The 22788-nt window shown below is 38.8% G+C and overlaps 1 protein-coding gene across 1 annotated transcript; it reads right to left on the bottom strand.

Annotated features, from left to right (window-relative positions):
• Positions 1-2108: 2108 nt before the first annotated feature.
• On the bottom strand, positions 2109-20402 carry LOC137095358 (galectin-4-like). Its single transcript, XM_067461938.1, has 10 exons — positions 20290-20402; positions 16647-16735; positions 14373-14574; positions 11300-11434; positions 9902-9931; positions 9738-9773; positions 7533-7562; positions 6651-6739; positions 4484-4643; positions 2109-2352 (listed from the first exon to the last, which is right to left on the bottom strand). The coding sequence occupies exons 1-10, from the start codon at positions 20332-20334 to the stop codon at positions 2206-2208; spliced, it is 963 nt and encodes a 320-aa protein (XP_067318039.1). The 5' UTR covers positions 20335-20402; the 3' UTR covers positions 2109-2205.
• Between the last annotated feature and the right edge of the window lie 2386 nt (positions 20403-22788).

Genomic DNA, 22788 nt, shown 5'->3' on the forward strand with positions numbered 1-22788 from the left:
GTTTAAAAGCTTCCAAAGAAGGAGCCTCCACCACACTCCGGGGCAGAGAGTTCCACTGCTGAACGGCTCTCACAGTCAGGAAGTTCTTCCTCATGTTCAGATGGAATCTCCTCTCTTGTAGTTTGAAGCCATTGTTCCACGTCGTAGTCTCCAAGGAAGCAGAAAACAAGCTTCCTCCCTCCTCCCTGTGGCTTCCTCTCACATATTTATACATGGCTATCATGTCTCCTCTCATCCTTCTCTTCCTCAGGCTAAACATGCCCAGCTCCTTACGCCGCTCCTCATAGGGCTTGTTCTCCAGACCCTTGATCATTTTAGTCGCCTTCCTCTGGACACATTCCAGCTTGTCAATATCTCTCTTGAATTGTGGTGCCCAGAACTGGACACAATATTCCAGGTGTGGTCTAACCAGAGCAGAATAGAGGGTTAGCATTACTTCCTTAGATCTAGACACTAGGCTCCTCTTGATGCAGGCCAAAATCCCATTGGCTTTTTTTGCCGCCACATCACATTGTTGGCTCATGTTTAACTTGTTGTCCACGAGGACTCCAAGACTATACGATCCCTATATAGCAGTGTTCCTCAACCTTCCTAATGCTGCGACCCCTTCCTCCTGTTGTGGTGACCCCCAACCATAACATTATTTTTGTTGCTACTTCCTAACTATAATTTTCCTCCTGTTATGTATCGTAATGTAAATATCTGACATGCAGGATGCATTTTCATTCACTGGACCAAATTTGGCACAAATACCCGATACACCCAAATTTGAATACTAGTGGGGTTGGGGGAAGTTGTAGTTGCTGGGATGTATAGTTCACCTACAATCAAAGAGCATTCTGAGCTCCACCAATGACGGAACTGAACCAAACTTTGCGCTCAGAACTCCTGTGACAAACAGAAAAATACTAAAAAGGGTTTGGTGGGCATTGACCTTGTGTTTGGGAGTTGTAGTTCACCTACATTCAGAGAGCACTGTGGACTCAAGCAAAGATAGATCTGGACCAAACTTGGCACAAATGCTCAATATGCCCAAATGTGAACACTGGTGAAGTTTGGGGGGAGGGGGGATAGACCTGAACATTTGGGAGTTGTAGTTCAGTGTTTCTCAACCTTCCCAATGCCGCAACCCCTTAATACAGTTCCTCATGTTGTGGTGACCCCCAACCATAGCATTATTTTTGTTGGTACTTCATAAGTGTAATTTTGCTTCTGTTATGAATTGTCATGTAAATATCTGATAGGCAGGATGTATATTTATTCACTGGATATGCCCGATATGCCCACATTTGTATACTGGTGGGGTTGGGGGGGGGGGGCGTCATTTGGGAGTTGTAGTTGCCAAGATTTATTGTTAACTTACAATCGAAGAGTATTCTGAACTCCACCAATGACAAAATTGAACTGAATTTGGTACACAGAACTCCCATGCTCAAAAGAAAATACTGGAAGGGTTTGGTAGGCATTGGGTTTGGGAGTTGTAGTTCACCTACATCCAGAGAGCACTGTGGACTCAAACAATGATGGATCTGGACCAAACTTGACACAAATAATATGCCCAAATGTGAATATTGGTGGAGTTTGGGGAAAATAGACCTCAACATTTGGAAGTTGTAGTTGCTGGGATTTATAGTTCATAGAATCATAGAATCAAAGAGTTGGAAGAGACCTCATGGGCCATCCAGTCCAACCCCATTCTGCCAAGAAGCAGGAATATTGCCTTCAAATCACCCCTGACAGCTGGCCATCCAGCCTCTGTTTAAAAGCTTCCAAAGAAGGAGCCTCCACCACACTCCAGAGCAGAGAGTTCCACTGCTGAACGGCTCACACAGTCAGGAAGTTCTTCCTCAATCAAAGTTCACCTACAATCAAAGGGCATTCTGAACCTCACCAATGATGGAATTCAATCGAATTTGGCACACAGAACTCCCATGACCAACAGAAAATACTGTAACCTCTCTGACACCCCCTCGTGACCCCCTCAGGAGTCCCGACCCCCAGGTTGAAAAACACTGCCAAATAGGGGTAAACGCCCCCCTTCCCAACATACCTAGGAAACTATAAGATCTCTTTCCCTGCAAAACATGAAATCGAGTCTCCCGCACGTCTTGGAATAAAAGCATTTATTGAAGCTGCCGTTTCAAATGACATTTGGGTCTCAAGGCGAAGGCAAAACCTTTCTCTTCTCCGTCCCGTTCTCCGTTTTTAGGACTGGACATAAGAGAGCATCACATCGCCGTCGATCTCGAGGGTGTTAATTTGCTGGAAGTTATGGAAACGATGTTTATAGTTGAACAGGGGCTGGCCATCGATAAAGATCTTGAACTGCTGGTTTCCGCATCGGATGGAGAGCTGTTTGGAAGGGAAAAGAGCACATGGCATTTGCAAACTGTGCGGCATTGAAAGTCCACGCAGAGCCGTAAATACTGTTTGCAAAAACTATTCTCCTAGCACTCATTAATCATCCTGCCCGCCATTGGAAGATACCTGAACTAGACTGAATAGACATCCCAAAAGCTTATACCAGCCTGGCTTTGAAGCTGCAAGGCCATTTAATGTTAATTGCAACATCCTGCCCACCATAGACATCCCAAAAGCTTATACCAGCCAGGCTTTGAAGCTGCAAGGCCATTTAATGCTAATTAAGGTGGCCAATTGCAACATCCTGCCCACCATAGACATCCCAACAGCTTATACCAGCCAGGCTTTGAAGCTGCAAGGCCATTTAATGCTAATTAAGGTGGCCAATTGCAACATCCTGCCCACCATAGACATCCCAACAGCTTATACCAGCCAGGCTTTGAAGCTGCAAGGCCATTTAATGCTAATTAAGGTGGCCAATTGCAACATTCTGCCCACCAGAGACATCCCAAAAGCTTATACCAGCCAGGCTTTGAAGCTGCAAGGCCATTTAATGCTAATTAAGGTGGCCAATTGCAACATCCTGCCCACCACAGACATCCCAAAAGCTTATACCAGCCAGGCTTTGAAGCTACAAGGCCATTTGATGCTAATTAAGGTGGCAAATTGCAACATCCTGCCCACCATAGACATCCCAAAAGCTTATACCAGAATAGACATCCCAAAAGCTTATACCAGCCAGGCTTTGAAGCTGCAAGGCCATTTAATGCTACTTAAGGTGGCAAATTGCAACATCCTGCCCACCATAGACATCCCAAAAGCTTATACCAGAATAGACATCCCAAAAGCTTATACCAGCCAGGCTTTGAAGCTGCAAGGCCATTAAATCCTAATTAAGGTGGCCAATTGCAGCATCCTTCCCACCAGTGGAAAATGAATTAGAATTAGAAAGAATAGACATCCGAAAGCCTGTACCAGCCAGGCTTTGAAGCTGCAAGGGCATTAAATCCTAATTAAGGTGGCCAATTGCAATGTCCTGCCCAAATTGGAAAATGAATTAGAATTGGAAAGAATAGACTTATACCAGCCAGGCTTGGAAGCTGCAAGGCCATTAAATGCTAATTAAGATGGCCAATTGCAACATCCTTCCTGTCACTGGAAAATAAATTAGAATTGGAAAGAATAGACTTATGCCAGCCAGACTTTGAAGCTGCAAGGCTATTAAATCCTAATTAAGGTGGCCAATTGCAACATCCTGCCCGCCATTGGAAAATGAATCAGAATTGGAAATAATAGACTTATACCAGCCAGGCTTTGAAGCTGCAAGGCCATTAAATGCTAATTAAGGTGGCCAATTGCAACATCCTTCCCACCATTGGAAAATACATTAGAATTAGAAAGAATAGACATCCCAAAAGTTTGTAGCAGCCAGGCTTTGAAGCTGCAAGGTCATTAAATCCTAATTAAGGTGGCCAATTGCAACATCCAGCCCGCCATTGGAAAATAAATTAGAATGATAAAGAATAGACATCCCAAAAGCTTATACCAGCCAGGCTTTGAAGCTGCAAAGCCATTAAATCCCAATTAAGGTGGCCAATTGCAACGTCCTGCCCAAATTGGAATATGAATTAGAATTAGAAAGAATGGACATCCTAAAAGCTTAAACCAGCCAGGCTTTGAAGCTGCAAGGCCATTAAATGCTAATTAAGGTGGCCAATTGCAACATTCACACTTGCCTCCAACAGACAAGAGTTCTTTCTCCCACCCTGGACTTTCCACAGATATACAAACCCCATTGGCCTAGTTTCCAACAGACCTCACAATCTCTGAGGATGCCTGCCAAAAATGTGGGCAAAATGTCAGGAGAGAATGCTTCTGGAACATGACCAGACAGCTTGGAAAACTTACAGCAACCCAGTGATTTCGGCCATGAAAGCCTTTGACAACACAACAATAATAATAATAATAATAATAATAATAATAATAATAAATATGGATTTTCAAAGAGGTGCAATACTGAGCACCTCCACCAGAGGGAAGCAGAGAACATTGCTCTTCTGCTATCCTTTCCATTGCTTTTCCTTTTCTCTTTGTGCTGGATTTGAACTCGGCTCCCACTCACGTCAAAGTACTGCCCGCGCTGGAAAGGGTTGACCGAGATCTCCCGCTCCTCTTGGCCCCAGCGCCCTCCCAGGAAGCTGTTCCGCACCACAACGCGCTCGTCCAGGCGGGGATTGATGTGCAAGGCGATCTCCTGGCCGGCTTTGAAATTGATGCGGAATCTGAGAGAGAGAGAGAAAGAGGCAGTCACAAGGGGGCAGCATATAAATAGAAAGGATTAGCTATTGGCCTCTAGGTATGAATGCATGCAGTGTTCAGATTCAGCCACAAGAGGGCAACAAATAGCTAGAAAGGATTAGCTATTGGCCTCTTGGTATGAACGTATGCAGTGCTCAGATGCAGCCACAAGAGGGCGGCATATAGAAAGGATTAGCTAGTGGCCTCTATGCAGTGCTCAGATGCAACCATAAGAACGCAGCATATAGAAAGTATTAGCTATTGGCCTCTAGGTATGAATGCATGCAGTGTTCAGATAATCATAAGAAGGCAGCATATAGAAAGGATTAGCTATTGGCCTCTCGGTATGAAAGTATGCAATGTTCAGATGCAGCAACAAAAGGGCAGCATGTAACTAGAAAGGATTAGCTATTGGCCTCTTGGTATTAAAGTATGCAGTGCTCAGATGCAGCCACAAGAGGGTGGCATATAGAAAGGATTAGCTATTGGCCTCTAGGTATGAATGTCTGCAGCACTCAGATGCATATGGATAGAAAGGATTAGCTATTTGCCTCTACGTATGTGTTTATGCAGTATTTATGCAGCCACAAGACGGCAGCATATAGATAGGAAGGATTAGCTCTTGGCATCTAGGTATGAATGTATGCAGCGCTCAGATGCATATGGATAGAAAGGATTAGCTATTGGCCTCTAGGTATGAATGTATGCAGTGCTCAGATGCATATGGATAGAAAGGATTAGCTATTGGTGTCTAGGTATGAATGTATGCAGCGCTCAGATGCATATGGATAGAAAGGATTAGCTATTGGTGTCTAGGTATGAATGTATGCAGCGCTCAGATGCATATGGATAGAAAGGATTAGCTATTGGCATGTAGATATGAATGCATGCAGGCTCAGATGCATATCGAAAGAAAGGATTAGCTATTGGCCTCTAGGTATGAAAGTATGCAGTGTTCAGATGCAGCCACAAGAGGGCAGCATATAAATAGAAAGGATTAACTATTGGCCTCTAGATATGTATGTATGCAGTACTCAGATGAATACAGATAGAAAGGATTAGCTATTGTCCTCTACGTATTAATGTATGCAGTGTTCAGATGCAGCCACAAGAGGGCAGCATATAAATAGAAAGGATTCGCTATTGGCCTCTAGATATGTGTGTATGCAGTACTCAGATACATATCGAAAGAAAGGATTAGATTTTGACCTCTAGGTATTAATGTATGCAGTGTTCAGATGCAGGCACAAGAGGGCAGCATATGAATAGAAAGGATTAGCTCCTTGTCTCAAGATATGTATGTATGCAGTACTCAAATGCATATAGATAGAAAGAACCTCTAGGTATGAATGTATGAGCGCTCAGCGGCAGCCACAAGAGGGCAGCACATAGAAAGGATTAGCTCCTTGCCTTTAGATATGTATGTATGCAGTACTCAGATGAATACACATAGAAAGGATTAGCTATTGGGTTTCTAAGTATGAATATATGAAATGCTGAGATGCAGCCACCAGAGGGCAGCAAATAGAAAAGATTAGCTATTGGCCTCTATGTATTAATGTATGCAGCGCACAGATGCCGCCACAAGAGGGCTGCATATAGAAAGGATTAGCTCCTGTACTCAGATAGAAAGGATTAGCTCCTGGCTTCTAGGTATGAATGTATATAGCACTCAGATGCAGCCACAAGATGGCAATACATAGAAAAGATTAGCTATTGGCCTCTATGTATTAATGTATGCAGCGCACAGATGCCGCCACAAGAGGGCTGCATATAGAAAGGATTAGCTACTGGCCTCTAGGTATGAATGAATATAGCACACAAATGCAGCCACAAGAGGGCAATACATAGAAAGGATTCGCTACTGGCCTCTAGGTATGTATGCAGTGCTCAGAGAGGGCAGCACATAGAAAGGATTAGCTCCTGGCTTCTAGTTATGTATGTATCCCTGCAAAACAATTCGGACAGAAAAATATAATTTCAAATGCTACCTCTTAGCGTCTTGAGGGATGAATCCTCTCACCACAATGGTTTTCTTGGGCCCCAGGCCTCCAGGGAGGTTGCCCACATACGGCACTTGCTGAAATAAGAGTTTATAATTAGGCTCAGAATATGTATTGTCGAAGGCTTTCATGGCCGGAATCACTAGGTTGCTGTAAGTTTTTTCGGGCTATATGGCCATGTTCTAGAGGCATTCTCTCCTGACGTTTTGCCTGCATCTATGGAAAGCATCCTCAGAGGTAGTGAGGTCTGTTGGAACTAGGAAAAAGGGTTTATATATCTGTGGTATGACCAGGGTGGGACAAAGAACTCTTGTCTGTTGGAGCTAGGTGTGAATGTTTCAACTGATCACCTTGATTAGCATTTGATGGCCTGGCAGTGCCTGGGGCAATCTTTTGTTGAGAGGTGATTAGATGTCCCTGCTTGTTTCCTTTCTGTTGTTTTGCTGTTGTAATTTTAGAGTTTTTTTAATACTGGTAGCCAGATTTTGTTCATTTTCATGATTTCTTCCTTTCTGTTGAAATTGTCCACATGCTTCTTGTGGATTTCAATAGCTTCTCTGTGTAGCCTGACATTATTATTATTATTATTATTATTATTATTATTATTATTATTAGAAACACAATATGAGTCCACAGCAAACAAGATCACTCTGCTGGTTGTTGTATTGGATCACACGTTGGACACTTCCCTATTATATTATTGTTATTATTATTATTATTATTATTATTATTATTATTATTTAAAGGGACAGGAGCCCTCTCCACTTTTCAATATGGCGACCCCATGCACCTGTATTGACCAATCTCTTTTTCATCCATATTTCCCAATTAAAAGGCAGGAAGGTTTAGAAAGAATATAGATATACTTACTGGGTGGTAAGAAGCTGGATTGGACATCATCTAAGGCGGAGAGAAAACAAACAGGTCCATTAATATATTTATTATTATTATTATTATTATTATTATTATTATTAATAATAATCAGCTTATTATGTGCACCATCACTGGAGATAAATAATTAAATTAAGACAGAGTCCAAGAGCCTCTGGTGGCACAATGTGTTCAACCACTGAGCTGCTGAACTTGCTGACCGAAAGGTCGGCGGTTCGAATCCAGGGAGCAGGGTGAGCTCCTGCTGTTAGCCCCAGCTTCTGCCAACCTAGCAGTTCGAAAACATGCAAATGTGAGCAGATCAATAGGTACCCCTCTGGCAGGAAGGTAACACCACTCCATACAGTCATGCTGGCCACATGACCTTGGAGGTGTCTATGGACAACGCCAGCTCTTCGGCTTAGAAATGGAGATGACCACCAACCCACAGAGCTGGACACGAGTGGACTTAATGTCAAGGGGAAACCTTTACTTTTGCCTAAGACACACCCAGAACTTCATCTCAATTCATCCTCAAATTTTTAATAATTAATAATTTATTATTATTATTAATTATTATTATTATTATTAGTTGAAACACAAGTAATAATAATCCTTTAATTTGCCCAAAGAAACTATTGATCCGAAGTACCTGATATCCCAAAACAACCCTATAACTTCCTATATTCAGAATAGGCAAAAGCAAACCAGTAACTCTAAATAATACTACAAAGGTTGAATGAAAAGTAATGCCTCCACCTTTGTAACTCCTCAACAGATGGCAGTACTGGTATGCGGCAGGTACTGGCTTGTTCAGCAGACTCTCCTCTACAGTTCCATTTTGGTGGGATGCCTTAGCATTGAACGGTTGCGTTGTTAAAGTGCAAAGTATGGAAACCTGGGCAGATGGTCGGTCAATGCGACTTAAGCAATGTATGCGGCAGGTACTGGCTTGTTCAGTAGACTTTCCTCTACAGTTCCATTTTGGCAGGAAGCCTTAGCATTGAACGGTTGTGTTGCTAAAGTGCGAAGTGTGGAATCCTTGGAAGACAGTCTGTCATTGCGACTTAAGCAATGTATGCGGCAGGTACTGGCTTGTTCAGCAGACTCTCCTCTACAGTTCCATTTTGGCGGGAAGCCTTAGCACTGAACGGTTGTGTTGTTAAAGTGCAAAGTATGGAACCCTACGCAGACGGTCTGTCAATGCGACTTAAGCAATGTATGCGGCAGGTACTGACTTGTTCAGTAGACTCTTCTCTACAGTTACATTTTGGTGGGAAGCCTTAGCATTGAACGGTTGCGTTGTTAAAGTGTGAAGTATGGAATCCCGGGCAAACGGTCAGTCAATGCGACTTAAGCAATGTATGTGGCAGGTACTGGCTTGTTCAGTAGACTCTCCTCTACAGTTCCATTTTGGCGGAAAGCCTTAACATTGAAAGGTTGTGTTGTTAAAGTGAGAAGTATTGAACCCTGGGCAGACGGTTGGTCAATGTGACTTAAGCAACATGCAGTCATTGAATTCTTGACAGCAGAAGGTGTCACCTCAACATCATTAAACTTACTCGCCCAACGACGCACAATATTCACACCAACACAATCACCATAAACAGCTTGCGTTCTCTGATGAATCCCCTTTGGGGTGACATGTTCTGCTGTCAGGAATTCAATGACTGCACGTTGCTTAAGTCGCATTGACTGACCGTCTGCGCAGGGTTCCATACTTCGCACTGTAACAACACAACCGTTCAATGCTAAAGCTTCCTGCCAAAATGGAACTGTAGAGGAGCATCTACTGAACAAGCCAGTACCTGCCGCATACCGGTACTGCCATCTGTTGAGGAGTTACGAAGGTGGAGGCATTACTTTTCACTTTAACAACACAACCGTTCAATGCTAAGGCTTCCTGCCAAAATGGAACTGTAGGGGAGAGTCTACTGAACAAGCCAGTACATGCCGCATACTGGTACTGCCATCTGTTGAGGAGTTACAAAGGTGGAGGTATTACTTTTCATTCAACCCTCGTATCTTTGCATGCTTCTCTACGCATTTGTAGCTCCTCCAGCAAAATTCTATGCAGAGCACAAAAACAAAGTTTGTGCAATTTAATAAATGTTTTCCATGTTTTTATGATACAGCCAATTAGGAAATTGCATTTATAGTTATATTATGTTGGTGTTGTTGTTGTTGTTGTAGCTGGATACTTACAGGAAGGTTTGAAGGTGGGTATCCAGGTGCCATGCCCTAAAGAAAGAAAGTAAGAGGTATATTAAGGTGAGGAAGACTGGACCACAAGCTGAGGTGAGGGTTCCATCTACACTGCAGAGTTAATGCAGTTTGAGACCTCTTTAACTCCCCTTTGCATGACTCACCGGGATTGCCATGGGCTGATGAGGCATCCCCTAAAGCCAAGAAGATAAAAACAGAAATTATATGGCATAATACATTATTATTATTATTATTAGTAGTAGTAGTAGTAGTAGTAATATTAGGAAGAGATTGCATGGCCATCTGTTAGGAGGGCTTCGATTGTACTTATCCTGAATGGGGTTTGACTGGATGGCCTTTGGGGGTCTCTTCCAATACTAGGATTCTATGGTTCCATATTATTATTACTATTACTGTTGTTATTATTATTATTAGTAGTAGTAGTAGTAGTAGTAGTACAGGGCTTTGATTGTACTTATCCTTCCTGGCAGAATTGGGTTTGACCTGATGTCCTTTGGGGGTCTCTTCCAACTCTAGGATTCTATGGTTCTATATTATTACTATTACTATTAGTAGTAGTAGTAGTAGTAGTAGGAAGAGATTGCATGGCCATCTGTTAGGAGGGCTTTGATTGTACTTATCCTGAATGGGGTTTGACTGGATGGTCTTTGGGGGTCTCTTCCAACTCTAGGATTCTATGGTTCTATATTATTACTATTATTATTATTATCATTATTATTAGTAGTAGTAGTAGTAGAGTAGTAGTACAGGGCCTTGATTGTACTTATCTTTCCTTGCAGAATTGGGTTTGACCTGGTTCCATATTATTATTACTATTACTGTTGTTATTATTATTATTATTAGTAGTAGTAGTAGTACTACTACTACTAGTAGTAGTAGTAGTACAGGGCCTTGATTGTACTTATCCTTCCTGGCAGAATTGGGTTTGATCTGATGGCCTTTGGGGGTCTCTTCCAACTCTACGATTCTATGGTTCTATATTATTACTATTATTATTACTACTACTACTACTACTACTAGTAGTAGTAGTAGTAGTACAGGGCTTTGATTGTAGTTATCCTTCCTGGCAGAATTGGGTTTGACCTGATGGCTTTTGGGGGTTTCTTCCAACTCTAGGATTCTATGGTTCTATATTATTACTATTACTACTACTACTACTACTACTAGTAGTAGTAGTAGTAGTAGTAGTAGGAAGAGATTGCATGGCCATCTGTTAGGAGGGCTTTGATTGTACTTATCCTGCCTGGCAGAATGGGGTTTGACTGGATGGCCTTTGGGGGTCTTTTCCAACTCTAGGATTCTATGGTTCTATATTGTTGTTGTTGTTGTTGTTGTTGTTGTTGTTGTTGTTGTTGTTGTTGTTGTTATGTGTCTGTACTCTTTTGTAAATATGCAAGTATACACAATTCATCATCTCTCTGCCAGTATTTGGGGGCACTTCCAGCTTAAAAACAACACTATTGATGCCCATGGAAAGACAGAAAGGACAACAGATCCCATCCTGTCCTTGCTGCCCTTTTCCAGGTCTGGGTTATACTCACTCCGCCTCCCATCATTCCTCCTCCCAGGACGGTCACGGATTGAAGTTCCAGGTCTCCGTCCGCACTCACAACTTGCACCCGCTCTGGAGGGATCCTATGGTTATAGTTGCAGAAGGGGTTTCGATTCACCAGGATCTAGAAGAGGAAGCAAAGGCAGGTGTCAACGCAGAGCTTTGCAGAACTGAGACTGGATGGCCATCTGTTGGGAGGGCTTTGACTGTGTCTTCCTGCCTGAATGAAGGGGGTAGAACTACATGCCCTCTGGGGCTCTCTTCTAATTCTAGTGTAATACAAACTGCCTGGACGTCCAGTGGAGTCTCCTTCTCTGGAAGTTTTTGAACTGAGACTGGATGGCCATCTGTTGGGAGGGCTTTGACTGTCTCTTCCTGCCTGGCACTAGATACCCTCTACCTTCTTGTTGAAGGTAAGTGTGAATATTGCAGTTGGCCACCTTGATTAGCATTGAATTCCTTTGCAGCTTCGAACAAACCTCCCAACAAAGGATTCCTCCAGGCAGCAACCAGCCAGGCTTTGAAGCTGCAAAGCCGTTCAATGGTAATTAAGGTAGCCTATTGCAACATTCACACTTGCTTCAAGCAGACAAGAGTTCTTTCTTCCACCCTGGACATTATTCCACAGATATTTCCTAGTTTCCAACAGACCTCACAACCTGTGAGGATGCCTGCCATAGATGTGGGCAAAACGTCAGGAGAGAATGCTTCTGGAACATAGCCAGACAGCCCGGAAAACTCACAACAACCTAGTGATTCTGGCCATGAAAGGCTTCGGCAACTATAACTTCCAGACTCCTATAGATTAGTAACACAGTGTTTTATGGCAGATTCTGGGAGTTGAAGTCCATAACGATGATTAATTATTGAATATTGATTATTAATTGTTAGTATTTTTATTGTTAGTATGATTTTGTTGATTTTTGCCAGTTGCTTGAGAGTTCCGGTTAACTGAGAGTCTGCTGTACTTTGTAGGACTATAACTTCCAGACTCCTATAGATTGGTAACACAGCGTTTTATGGCAGATTCTGGGAGTTGAAGTCCATAAAGATTATTATTAATTATTGATTATTCATTATTACACTATGGAATTAAATATGAAAAGTATTCTAAAATACACTTAAACCTAATTCAGGCTACTGGAATTTTGGGTCGGACTATTGATTATTAATTATTGATTATTGATTATTATTATAATTATATTCATTATTACACTATGGAATTAAATATGAAAAATATTCTAAAATACACTTAAATCTAATCCAGGCTACTGGAATTCTGGTTTGGATTACTGATTATTAATTATTGATTATCATTATTATATTCATTATTACACTATGGAATTAAATATGAGAAGTATTCTAAAATACACTTAAACCTAATCCAGGCTACTGGAATTTTGGGTTGGACTATTGATTATTGATTATTGATTATTATTATATTCATTATTACACTATGGAATTAAATATGAAAAGTATTTAAAATACACTTAAAACCTAATCCAGGCTACTGGAATTTTGGGTTGGACTATTGATTATTGATTATTATTATTATTATTATTATATTCATTATTACACTGTGGAATTAAATATGAAAAGTATTTTAAAATACACTTAAACCTAATCCATGCTACCGGCATTTTGGGTTAGACTATTGATTATTGATTATTGATTATTATTATTATTATATTCATTATTGCACTATGGAATTAAATATGAAAAGTATTCTAAAATACACTTAAACCTAATCCAGGCTACTGGAATTTTGGGTTAGACTATTGATTATTGATTATTGATTATTATTATATTCATTGTTACACTATGGAATTAAATATGAAAAGTATTCTAAAATACACTTAAACCTAATCCATGCTACTGGAATTTTGGGTTGGATTATTGATTATTGATTATGGATTATTATTATTATTATTATATTCATTATTACACTATGGAATTAAATATGAAAAGTATTCTAGAATACACTTAAACCTAATCCAGGCTACTGGAATTTTGGTTTGGATTACTGATTATTAATTATTGATTATTGATTATTATTATTATATTCATTATTACACTATGGAATTAAATATGAAAAATATAATAAAATACACATAAATCTAATCCAGGCTACTGGAATTTTGGTTTGGATTACTGATTATTGATTATTGATTATTGATTATTGATTATTATTATTATATTCATTATTACACTATGGAATTAAATATGAAAAATATTCTAGAATACACTTAAACCTAATCCAGACTACTGGAATTTTGGGTCCGACTATTGATTATTGATTATTGATTATTATTATATTCATTATTACACTATGGAATTTAATATGAAAAATATTCTAAAATACACTTAAACCTAATCCAGGCTACTGGAATTTTGGGTCCGACTATTGATTATTAATTATTGATTATTGATTATTATTATATTCATTATTACACTATGGAATTAAATATGAAAAGTATTCTAAATACACTTAAACCTAATCCAGGCTACTGGAATTTTGGGTCCGACTATTGATTATTAATTATTGATTATTGATTATTATTATATTCATTGTTACACTATGGAATTAAATATGAAAAGTATTTTCAAATACACTTAAACCTAATCCAGGCTACTGGAATTTTGGTTTGGACTATTGATTATCGATTATTATTATTATTATTATTATTTTCATTATTACACTATGGAATTAAATATGAAAAATATTCTAAAATACACTTAAACCTAATCCAGGCTACTGGCATTTTGGATTGGATTACTGATTATTAATTATTGATTATTGATTATTATTATTATCTTCATTATTACACTGTGGAATTAAATATGAAAAGTATTCTAAAATACACTTAAACCTAATCCAGGCTACTGGAATTTTGGGTTGGACTATTGATTATTGATTATTGATTATTATTATTATTATTATTATTATTATATTCATTATTACACTGTGTAATTAAATATGAAAAATATTCTAAAATACACTTAAATCTAAATCCAGGCTAACTTTGGGTCTGAGTCCGATATATTCGTTGCCCCGAACACACCTGGTATCCCGAGTTATTGACGATGAAGACGATTTCGAAGTGCTGGTCCTTGTGGAGAGGCATGCTCTGGTGCTCCTCTTTCCCCCATTTGCCGCCATGGAAGGTGTTCAGCACCACCTTATCCTTGCCATCGAAGCGGGGATTGAAATGCAGGGCGATGTCGGCCCCTTCGTGAGGAGCGCAGGCGAAATTCACCCGGAATCTGGAAGGAAAAAAAGTTTATGGTAAATCAGGTAATAATTAAAATATATATATCGAAATGCTGGTAATCCCTCGCTACTTCGCGATTCACTTTTCGCGGACTCGCTGTTTTGTGGTTTTTCAATAAATATTAATGTAAAATATTTGCAATAATCCCTCTCAACTTCGCAGTTCACTTTTCGCGGACTCGCTATTTCACGGTTTTTCAATAAATATTAATATAAAATATTTACAGTAATCCCTCGCAACTTCGGGGTTCGATTTTTGTGGACTCGCTATTTCGCGGTTTTTCAATAAATAATATTATAAAATATTTATAGTAATCCATCGGTACTTCGTGATTCGCTTTTCACGGACTCACTGTTTTGTGGTTTTTCAATAAATACTAATGTAAAATATTTGCAGTAATCCCTCACAACTTCACAGTTCGCATTTCGCAGACTCGCTGTTTCATGGTTTTTCAATAAATATTAATGTAAAATATTTACAGTAATCCCTCGCAACTTCGCGGTTTGCTTTTCGTGAACTCGCTATTTCGCAGTTTTTCAATAAATAATGCTATAAAATATTTACAGTAATCCATTGCTACTTTACAGTTCGCTTTTTGCGGAATTACTGTTTTGTGGGTTTTTAGTAAATATTAATGTAAAATATTTACAGTAATTCCTTGCAACTTCGCAGTTCGCTTTTTGCCGACTCGCTGTTTCACGGTTTTTCAATACATATAAATGTAAAATATTTACAGTAATCCCTCGCAACTTCGAGATTCACTTTTTGCGGACTCGCTGCTTTGAGGATTTTTAATAAATATTAATGTTAAATATTTACAGTAATCCCTCGCAACTTCGAGATTCACTTTTTGCGGACTCGCTGCTTTGCGGATTTTTAATAAATATTAATGTAAAATATTTACAGTAATCCCTCGGTACTTCGCGGTTCACTTTTTGCAGACTCGCTATTTTGCGGTTTTTCAATAAATATTAATGTAAAAGTTTTATCGTGGTATTTTAGCTGTTTTACGGGTTTTGGCTGTACTTGACCATCAATATTTGCTTTCCTATCAAATCAGGCAAATTCACTGCCAGCAAGGGCTAATTTGATAAATTTCAGAAGCACTATGGACTTAAGAACGTTTGTCTATATGGAGAGGCTGCCTCTGTGTGTAAAGCCCAAGCCGAGGATTACGTGAACGACACATTCAAGGAGGGTTATGTAGTGTTTAAGTGTGTGGGGAGGGTTTATAAAGACTTAAAATAGTGTATAACTACTAAATTCATGTATAAATATTAAAATAAATATAGTGTCCCTACTTTGCGGATTTTCATTTTTTGCGGGTGGTCCTGGAACGTAACACCCATGATAAGTGAGGGAACACTATACAATTATTGTATACTTGTGATATATATTGTTACTAGTCATCCCCTGCCACGCCTTGCTGTGGTCCAGTCTGTGTATATGTGTTTTGTGTGTGTATATATGTGCTTGTGTGTGTGTATATATTTGTGTACATATTTATGCCTGCGTATATATATATATATATATGTGGGTGTATATATGTCTGTGTGTATATATGTGTGTATATATTCAACTGGTTAAATGTGTATATGCATATTGCCTATATGTGTGTGCTTGTCTATATGCATATTTGTTTGTATATATGTGTGTATGTATATGTGTGTGCATGTGTATATGTATATATGTGTGAATGTGTATATGTGTGTATATATGTATGTTTGTGTGTGCATGTGTATACGTATATATGTGTCTATGTATATGTATATATGTGTGTATATATTCATGTGTTTTTATGTGTATGTACATATTGTCTATATGTGTGTGCTTGTCTATATGCATATTTGTGTATATATGTATGTATGTATATGTGTGTGCATGTATATATGTATATATGTGTGACTGTATTTGTGCATGTGTATATGTGTGTATATATGTATGTTTGTGTGTGCATGTGTATATGTATATATGTGTATATGTATATGTATATATGTGTGTATATATTCATGTGTTTATACAACAACAACAACAACAACAACAACAACACAATGGACACTTTACCTCTTGGTGTGGTGTGGCACCTTCCCCTGGACATAGATGGACATCCCAGGACGGAGGCCGCCAGGGACCGGCTGATTATAAGGCAGCACCTGAAAACGAAGGGATCAAAACATTGAACCCAATCCCGTTTATCATACCTCTCCAACATTTGGGAGATGGAAACCAGGACAAGCTGCTTAGGAAGCTGAATATGTTTATCTTGGAGAGGGTTGGCTGGCCATCTGTCGGGAGAGCTTTGATTGTGTCTTTCTGCATAACAGAATGGGGTTGGAATGGATGGCCCTTGGGGTCCCTTCCAACTATAGGGTTCTATGGAAGCCTTTCAACAGGGGCTGGATGGCCATCTGTCAATAGGGCTTTGATTGTGTCTTTCTGAATGGCCATCTGTTGGGAAGGCTTTGATTGTGTCTTTCTACATAGTAGAACGGGGTTGGAATGGATGGCCTTTGGAGCCTCTTCCAACTTGAGGCTTCTATGGAAGCCTTTCAACAGGGGCTGGATGGCCATCTGTCAGGAGGGCTTTGATTGTGTCTTTCTACATAGCAGAATGGGCTTGGAATGGATGACCCTTGGGGTCTCTTCCAACTCTACGGTTTTATGGAAGTCTTTAAACAGGGCTGGATGGCCATCTGTCAGGAGAGCTTTGACTGTGTCTTTCGACATAGTAGAATGGGGTTGGAATGGATGGCCATTGGGGGCTCTTCCAACTTGAGTGTTCTATGGAAGCCTTTCAACAGGGGCTGGATGGCCATCTGTCGGGAGGGCTTTGATTATGTCTTTCTAAATGGCCATCTGTTGGGAAGGCTTTGATTGTGTCTTTCTACATAGCAGAACGGGGTTGGAATGGATGACCCTTGGGGTCCCTTCCAACTCTAGGGTTTTATGGAAGTCTTTAAGCATGAGCTGGATGACCATCTATTGGGAGGGCTTTGATTGTGTCTTTCTACATAGCAGAATGGACTTGGAATGGATAGCCCTTGGGATCTCTACCAACTATATGATTCTATGGAAGTCTTTAAACATGAGCTGGATGGTCATCTGTTGGGAGGGCTTTGATTGTGTCATTATATATATATTTTCTCTTGCCTCTGAGATTGCACAACCAAACAGGTATCTATAGAAAAGGGTTTGTGAATCATTAACCCATTCAAGGAAGAAGAGTAAGACGAGAGGGCCAGGTGCCAAGTTGGAGGGCATTCATGCGCCATGTCGGAGGCACGTTTCCTTCCTTATCAGATCTCTGCATGCGCTGAGACATAAAAGTCAAGGAAGGAAGGAGGAAAATAAATTGCAGCTGGAGTTGGATCGGTCTGGGTTGATCAGGATTATCCTGCAAAGAAATACATTGGCCAGGAGTGACGGACACAGGTGCAACCATGCTAGGAAAAGGTAAATAAGGCGGCCAGGTGAATAGAGAGTCATGCAAAGAAGGAAGACTTGTGTCTATTAACTCTAGCAAATCTATCCAGAGTTTTCCATGCCTGATACCCCAAAATAAACCCCTTTTACGTGCTGATTCGGGGATCTATCCTTGCAAATCCCTGGCCAGATTTGCATCCTTTACTATGTAAACAACACCCTGTATTAGAGATCCAAATGGCTTTAAAGGACTGGTAATTGTCCCATATTACTCTTGGATCCCAGATTTCCATGGACACCAATATCCACTCATGTCTAACGGTGCTCCATGCAGTCATGCCGGCCACATGACCTTGGAGGTGTCTATGGACAACGCCGGCTCTTCGGCTTAGAAATGGAGATGAGCACCACACCCCAGAGTCAGACATGACTGGACTTAATGTCAGGGGACTACCTTTACCTTTACCTCATTATATACGAATGCAAAATCAAGGTTTGCATTATTGGATTTTAAAAATATTTTCGAACCGTGGATGCGGAATTCGTGGATACGGAGGGCCAATGTTTGTGGGTGCCAACCCCGAGGAGGCCCCGTTTCTACCCTAATTCTTCCTTGTTTGTTTGCTTTCACTAAAGGCGCATCTACATTGAAGAATTAATGCAATTCTGACCCCAATTTCACTATCTTGGAATCCTGGGATTTGTAGTTTGGTAAGGTACCATTTCTCTTTGACAGAGAAAAGGAAAGTTACACCAATTCAACTCCAAATGCATTAATTCTATCCCATGGTGCATCTACATTGCGGAATTAATGCAGTTTTGACCCCAAACTCCAACTGCATTAATTCTATCCCATGGTGCGTCTACGCTGAAGAATTAATGCAGTTTTGACCCCAATTTCACTGACTTGGAATTCTGGGATTTGTAGTTTGGTAAGGCACCGTTCCTCTTGGGCAGAGAAAAGGAAAGTTGCACCAGTTCAACTCCATGGTTAACATCCAACTACATTAATTCTATCCCATGGTGCATCTACACTGTGGAATTAATGCAGTTTTGACCCCAATTTCACTGCCTTGAAATCCTGGGATTTGTAGTTTGGTAAGGCACCATTTCTCTTGGGCAGAGAAAAGGAAAGTTGCACCAATTTAACTCCTGATAACATTGAGCCATGGTTAACATTAATTCAATCCCATGCTATGGAACCACGGGAGTTGTAGTTTTGCAAGGGCTTTAAGCCTTCTTTGCCCAACTATAACTCCCTGGATTCCATATAATTAAGTTTCAAAGTGGCACTATAGATACCATAGGTTCATAGCATTAAGCTTCAAAGTGGCACTATAGATACCATAGGTTCCACAGCATTAAGCTTCAAATTGGTACTATCTATACCATAGGTTCCATAGCATTAAGTTTCAAAGTGGTACTATAGGTGCCATAGATTTTATAGCATTTAGTTTTAAAGTGGCACTATAGATACCATAGATTCCATAGCATTTTCAAAGTGGCACTATGGATACCATAGGTTCCATAGCAGTGGCACTATAGATACCATAGATTCCATAGCATTAAGTTTCAAAGTGGTACTATAGGTGCCATAGATTTTATAGCATATAGTTTTAAAGTGGCACTATAGATACCATAGGTTCCATAGCATTAAGTTTCAAATTGGCACTATAGATACCATAGATTCCATAGCATTTTCAAAGTGGCACTATGGATACCATAGATTCCATAGCATTAAGTTTCAAATTGGTACTATAGATACCATAGATTCCATAGTATTTTCAAAGTGGCACTATAGATACCATAGATTCCATAGCATTAAGTTTCAAAGTGGCACTATAGGTAGCATAGATTCCATAGTATTTTCAAAGTGGCACTATGGATACCATAGATTCCATAGTATTTCACTATGGATACCATAGTTTCAAAGTGGCACTATAGATACCATAGGTTCCATAGCATTAAGTGTCAAAGTGGCATTATAGGTGCCATAGATTCCATAGCATTAAGTTTCCAAGTGGCACTATAGATACCATAGATTACATAGCATTTTCAAAGTGGCACTATGGATACTATAGTTTCAAAGTGGCACTATAGATACCATAGATTCCATAGCATTCCATAGGTTCCATAGCATTAAGCTTCAAAGTGGCACTATAGGTAGCATAGATTCCATAGCATTTTCAAAGTGGCACTATGGATACCATAGGTTCCATACCATTAAGCTTCAAAGTGGCACTACCAGATAAGATTCCAATATTTATTTTCCTCCAAGACTCACCGGGTTGAATGCTGGCATATAACCGGGCGCCGGGACGTAAGACATGGTGTTGCGGTGGTTGTGCTTTTTCGTTGGGTCAAGGAGAGATGCAAGGGGGGAAAGCAAGGAAAATCTGACTTGGTGCTTTTATAGCCCTGGGCATGTAGGCGGGCATCAGCTGGGCATTGGCTGGGCATCGGCCCAAGCATCTCGGCAGGTAGAAAGTTCAACACCTTGCCTACCAAGCTCCCCACCCAAGCCTCGCCCCATGGAGACAACAGGGACAGACCCATCGTCCCTTCCTTTGATCTAAAGTCCAGGGGTTGCTATGCAGCATCACGGCCAGAGTTGGAGCCTGGCTTGGAGTCTTGATCAGGAGAGAAAAGTGCAGATTATTATTATTATTATTATTATTATTATTATTATTATTATTATTATATTATATTTGTTATATTTATTATATTATTAATTATATTGATTATTATTATTTAATAATATATTATTCAATTATTTAATAATATATTATTATATTATTTAATATATTATTCAATTATTTAATAATATATTGTTACATTATTTAATAATATGTTATTGCATTATTTAATAATATATTATTGCATTATTTAATAATATATTATTACATTATTTAATAATATATTATTACATTATTTAATAACATATTATTATATTATTTAATAATATATTATTACATTATTTAATAATATATTATTGCATTATTTAATAATATATTATTAAATTACTTAATAATATATTATTATTTAATAATATATTACTCAATTATTTAATAATATATTATTACATTACTTAATAATATATTATTACATTATTTAATAATATGTTATTATATTATTTAATAATATATTATTACATTATTTAATAATATATTATTCAATTATTTAGTAATATATTATTGCATTATTTAATAATATATTATTGCATTATTTAATAATATATTATTCAATTATTTAGTAATATATTATTATTTAATAATATATTATTACATTATTTAATAATATATTATTATATTATTTAATAATATGTTATTACATTATTTAATAACATGTTATTACATTATTTAATAATATATTATTACATTATTTAATAATATATTATTATATTATTTAATAATATATTATTGCATTATTTAATAATATATTATTCAATTGTTTAGTAATATATTATTGCATTATTTAATAATATATTATTGCATTATTTAATAATATATTATTCAATTATTTAATAATATGTTATTATATTATTTAATAATATGTTATTATACTATTTAATAATATGTTATTACATTATTTAATCATATAGTATTACATTATTTAATAATATATTACTCAATTATTTAATAATATATTATTATATTATTTAATAATATATTATTAAATTGGGAAAAATGTTCTTTTCCTGCTTTGGAAGTATTATTTCCTGCTTAATTGTGCGTTCCTTACTTTGCAATTAGTTATTCTTCTCCAAAAACTTTGTTTTCATGGCTGCCACAAAGCTATGTTGACTTGGTTGAAACTTGATGAGACATTCCTTGCAAAACTATAGCAAAATGTGCTGCAAGAATTCCTGTAAAAACACATTTTTTGCAGTTTAATCAACTTTTTTTCCAAGTTTTTGTGTATGATAGAGCCAATTAGGAAATGACATTTGTCACCCAGGAACAAAAATCGTGTTGCATAGTGTTATTATTATTATGGTTCAGCGAGTAAACCCTTGTGCCGGCAAGACTGCTGACTGAAAGGTCGGCGGTTTGAATCTGGGGAGCAGGGTGAGCTCCCATCTGTCAGCTCCAGCTTCCCATGCAGGGACATGAAAGAAGCCTCCCCCATAATGGTAAAGCATCCAGGCAACTCCCAGGTTGAGCTCCCATCTGTCAGCTCCAGCTTCCCATGCGGGGACATGAGAGAAGCCTCCCACATAATGGTAAAACATCCAGGCATCCCCTGGGCAACTCCCAGGTTGAGCTCCCTCTGTCAGCTCCAGCTTCCCATGCGGGGACATGAGAGAAGCCTCCCATATAATGGTAAAGCATCCAGGCATCCCCTGGGCAACATCCTTGCAGACTGCTAATTCTCTCACACCAGAAACGATTTTAGTTTCTCAAGTCCCTCCTGACATAAAAAATTATATATATTATTATCATCATTGTCATCATTGTCAGTTAACCAGAACTCAAACAACCAGAATCTTATTTATTAATGCAATTATTTATTATTTATTAATAATAAATACGAGGCCTTTTATGTTTGATGGAGCCAGCTCCCACTGTTAGCCCCAGCTTCTGCCAACCTAGCAGTTCGAAAATATGAAATGTGAATTAATCAATAGGTATCACATGCAAATGTGAGTAGATCAGTAGGTACCACTCCGGTGGGAAGGTAATGGCATTCCATGCAGTCATGCTGGCCAAAAGGTTGGCAGTTCGAATCCAGGGAGCAGCGTGAGCTCCTGCTGTTAGCCCCAGCTTCTGCCAACCTAGCAGTT

This window comes from Anolis sagrei, chromosome Y (genome assembly GCF_037176765.1).
Source record: "Anolis sagrei isolate rAnoSag1 chromosome Y, rAnoSag1.mat, whole genome shotgun sequence".
Classification (NCBI taxonomy): domain Eukaryota; kingdom Metazoa; phylum Chordata; class Lepidosauria; order Squamata; family Dactyloidae; genus Anolis; species Anolis sagrei.

Bases quoted from the DNA above. Each gene is read 5' to 3' on its own strand.
- LOC137095358 (XM_067461938.1), bottom strand. From the start codon at position 20,334: ATGTCTTACGTCCCGGCGCCCGGTTATATGCCAGCATTCAACCCG. The intron at 14,575-16,646 runs GTAAAGTGTCCA...TTTTCCTTCCAG, and splicing joins GTGCCACACCACACCAAGAG to ATTCCGGGTGAATTTCGCCT. The intron at 7,563-9,737 runs GTAAGTATCCAG...TCTCCGCCTTAG, and splicing joins ACCCACCTTCAAACCTTCCT to ATGATGTCCAATCCAGCTTC.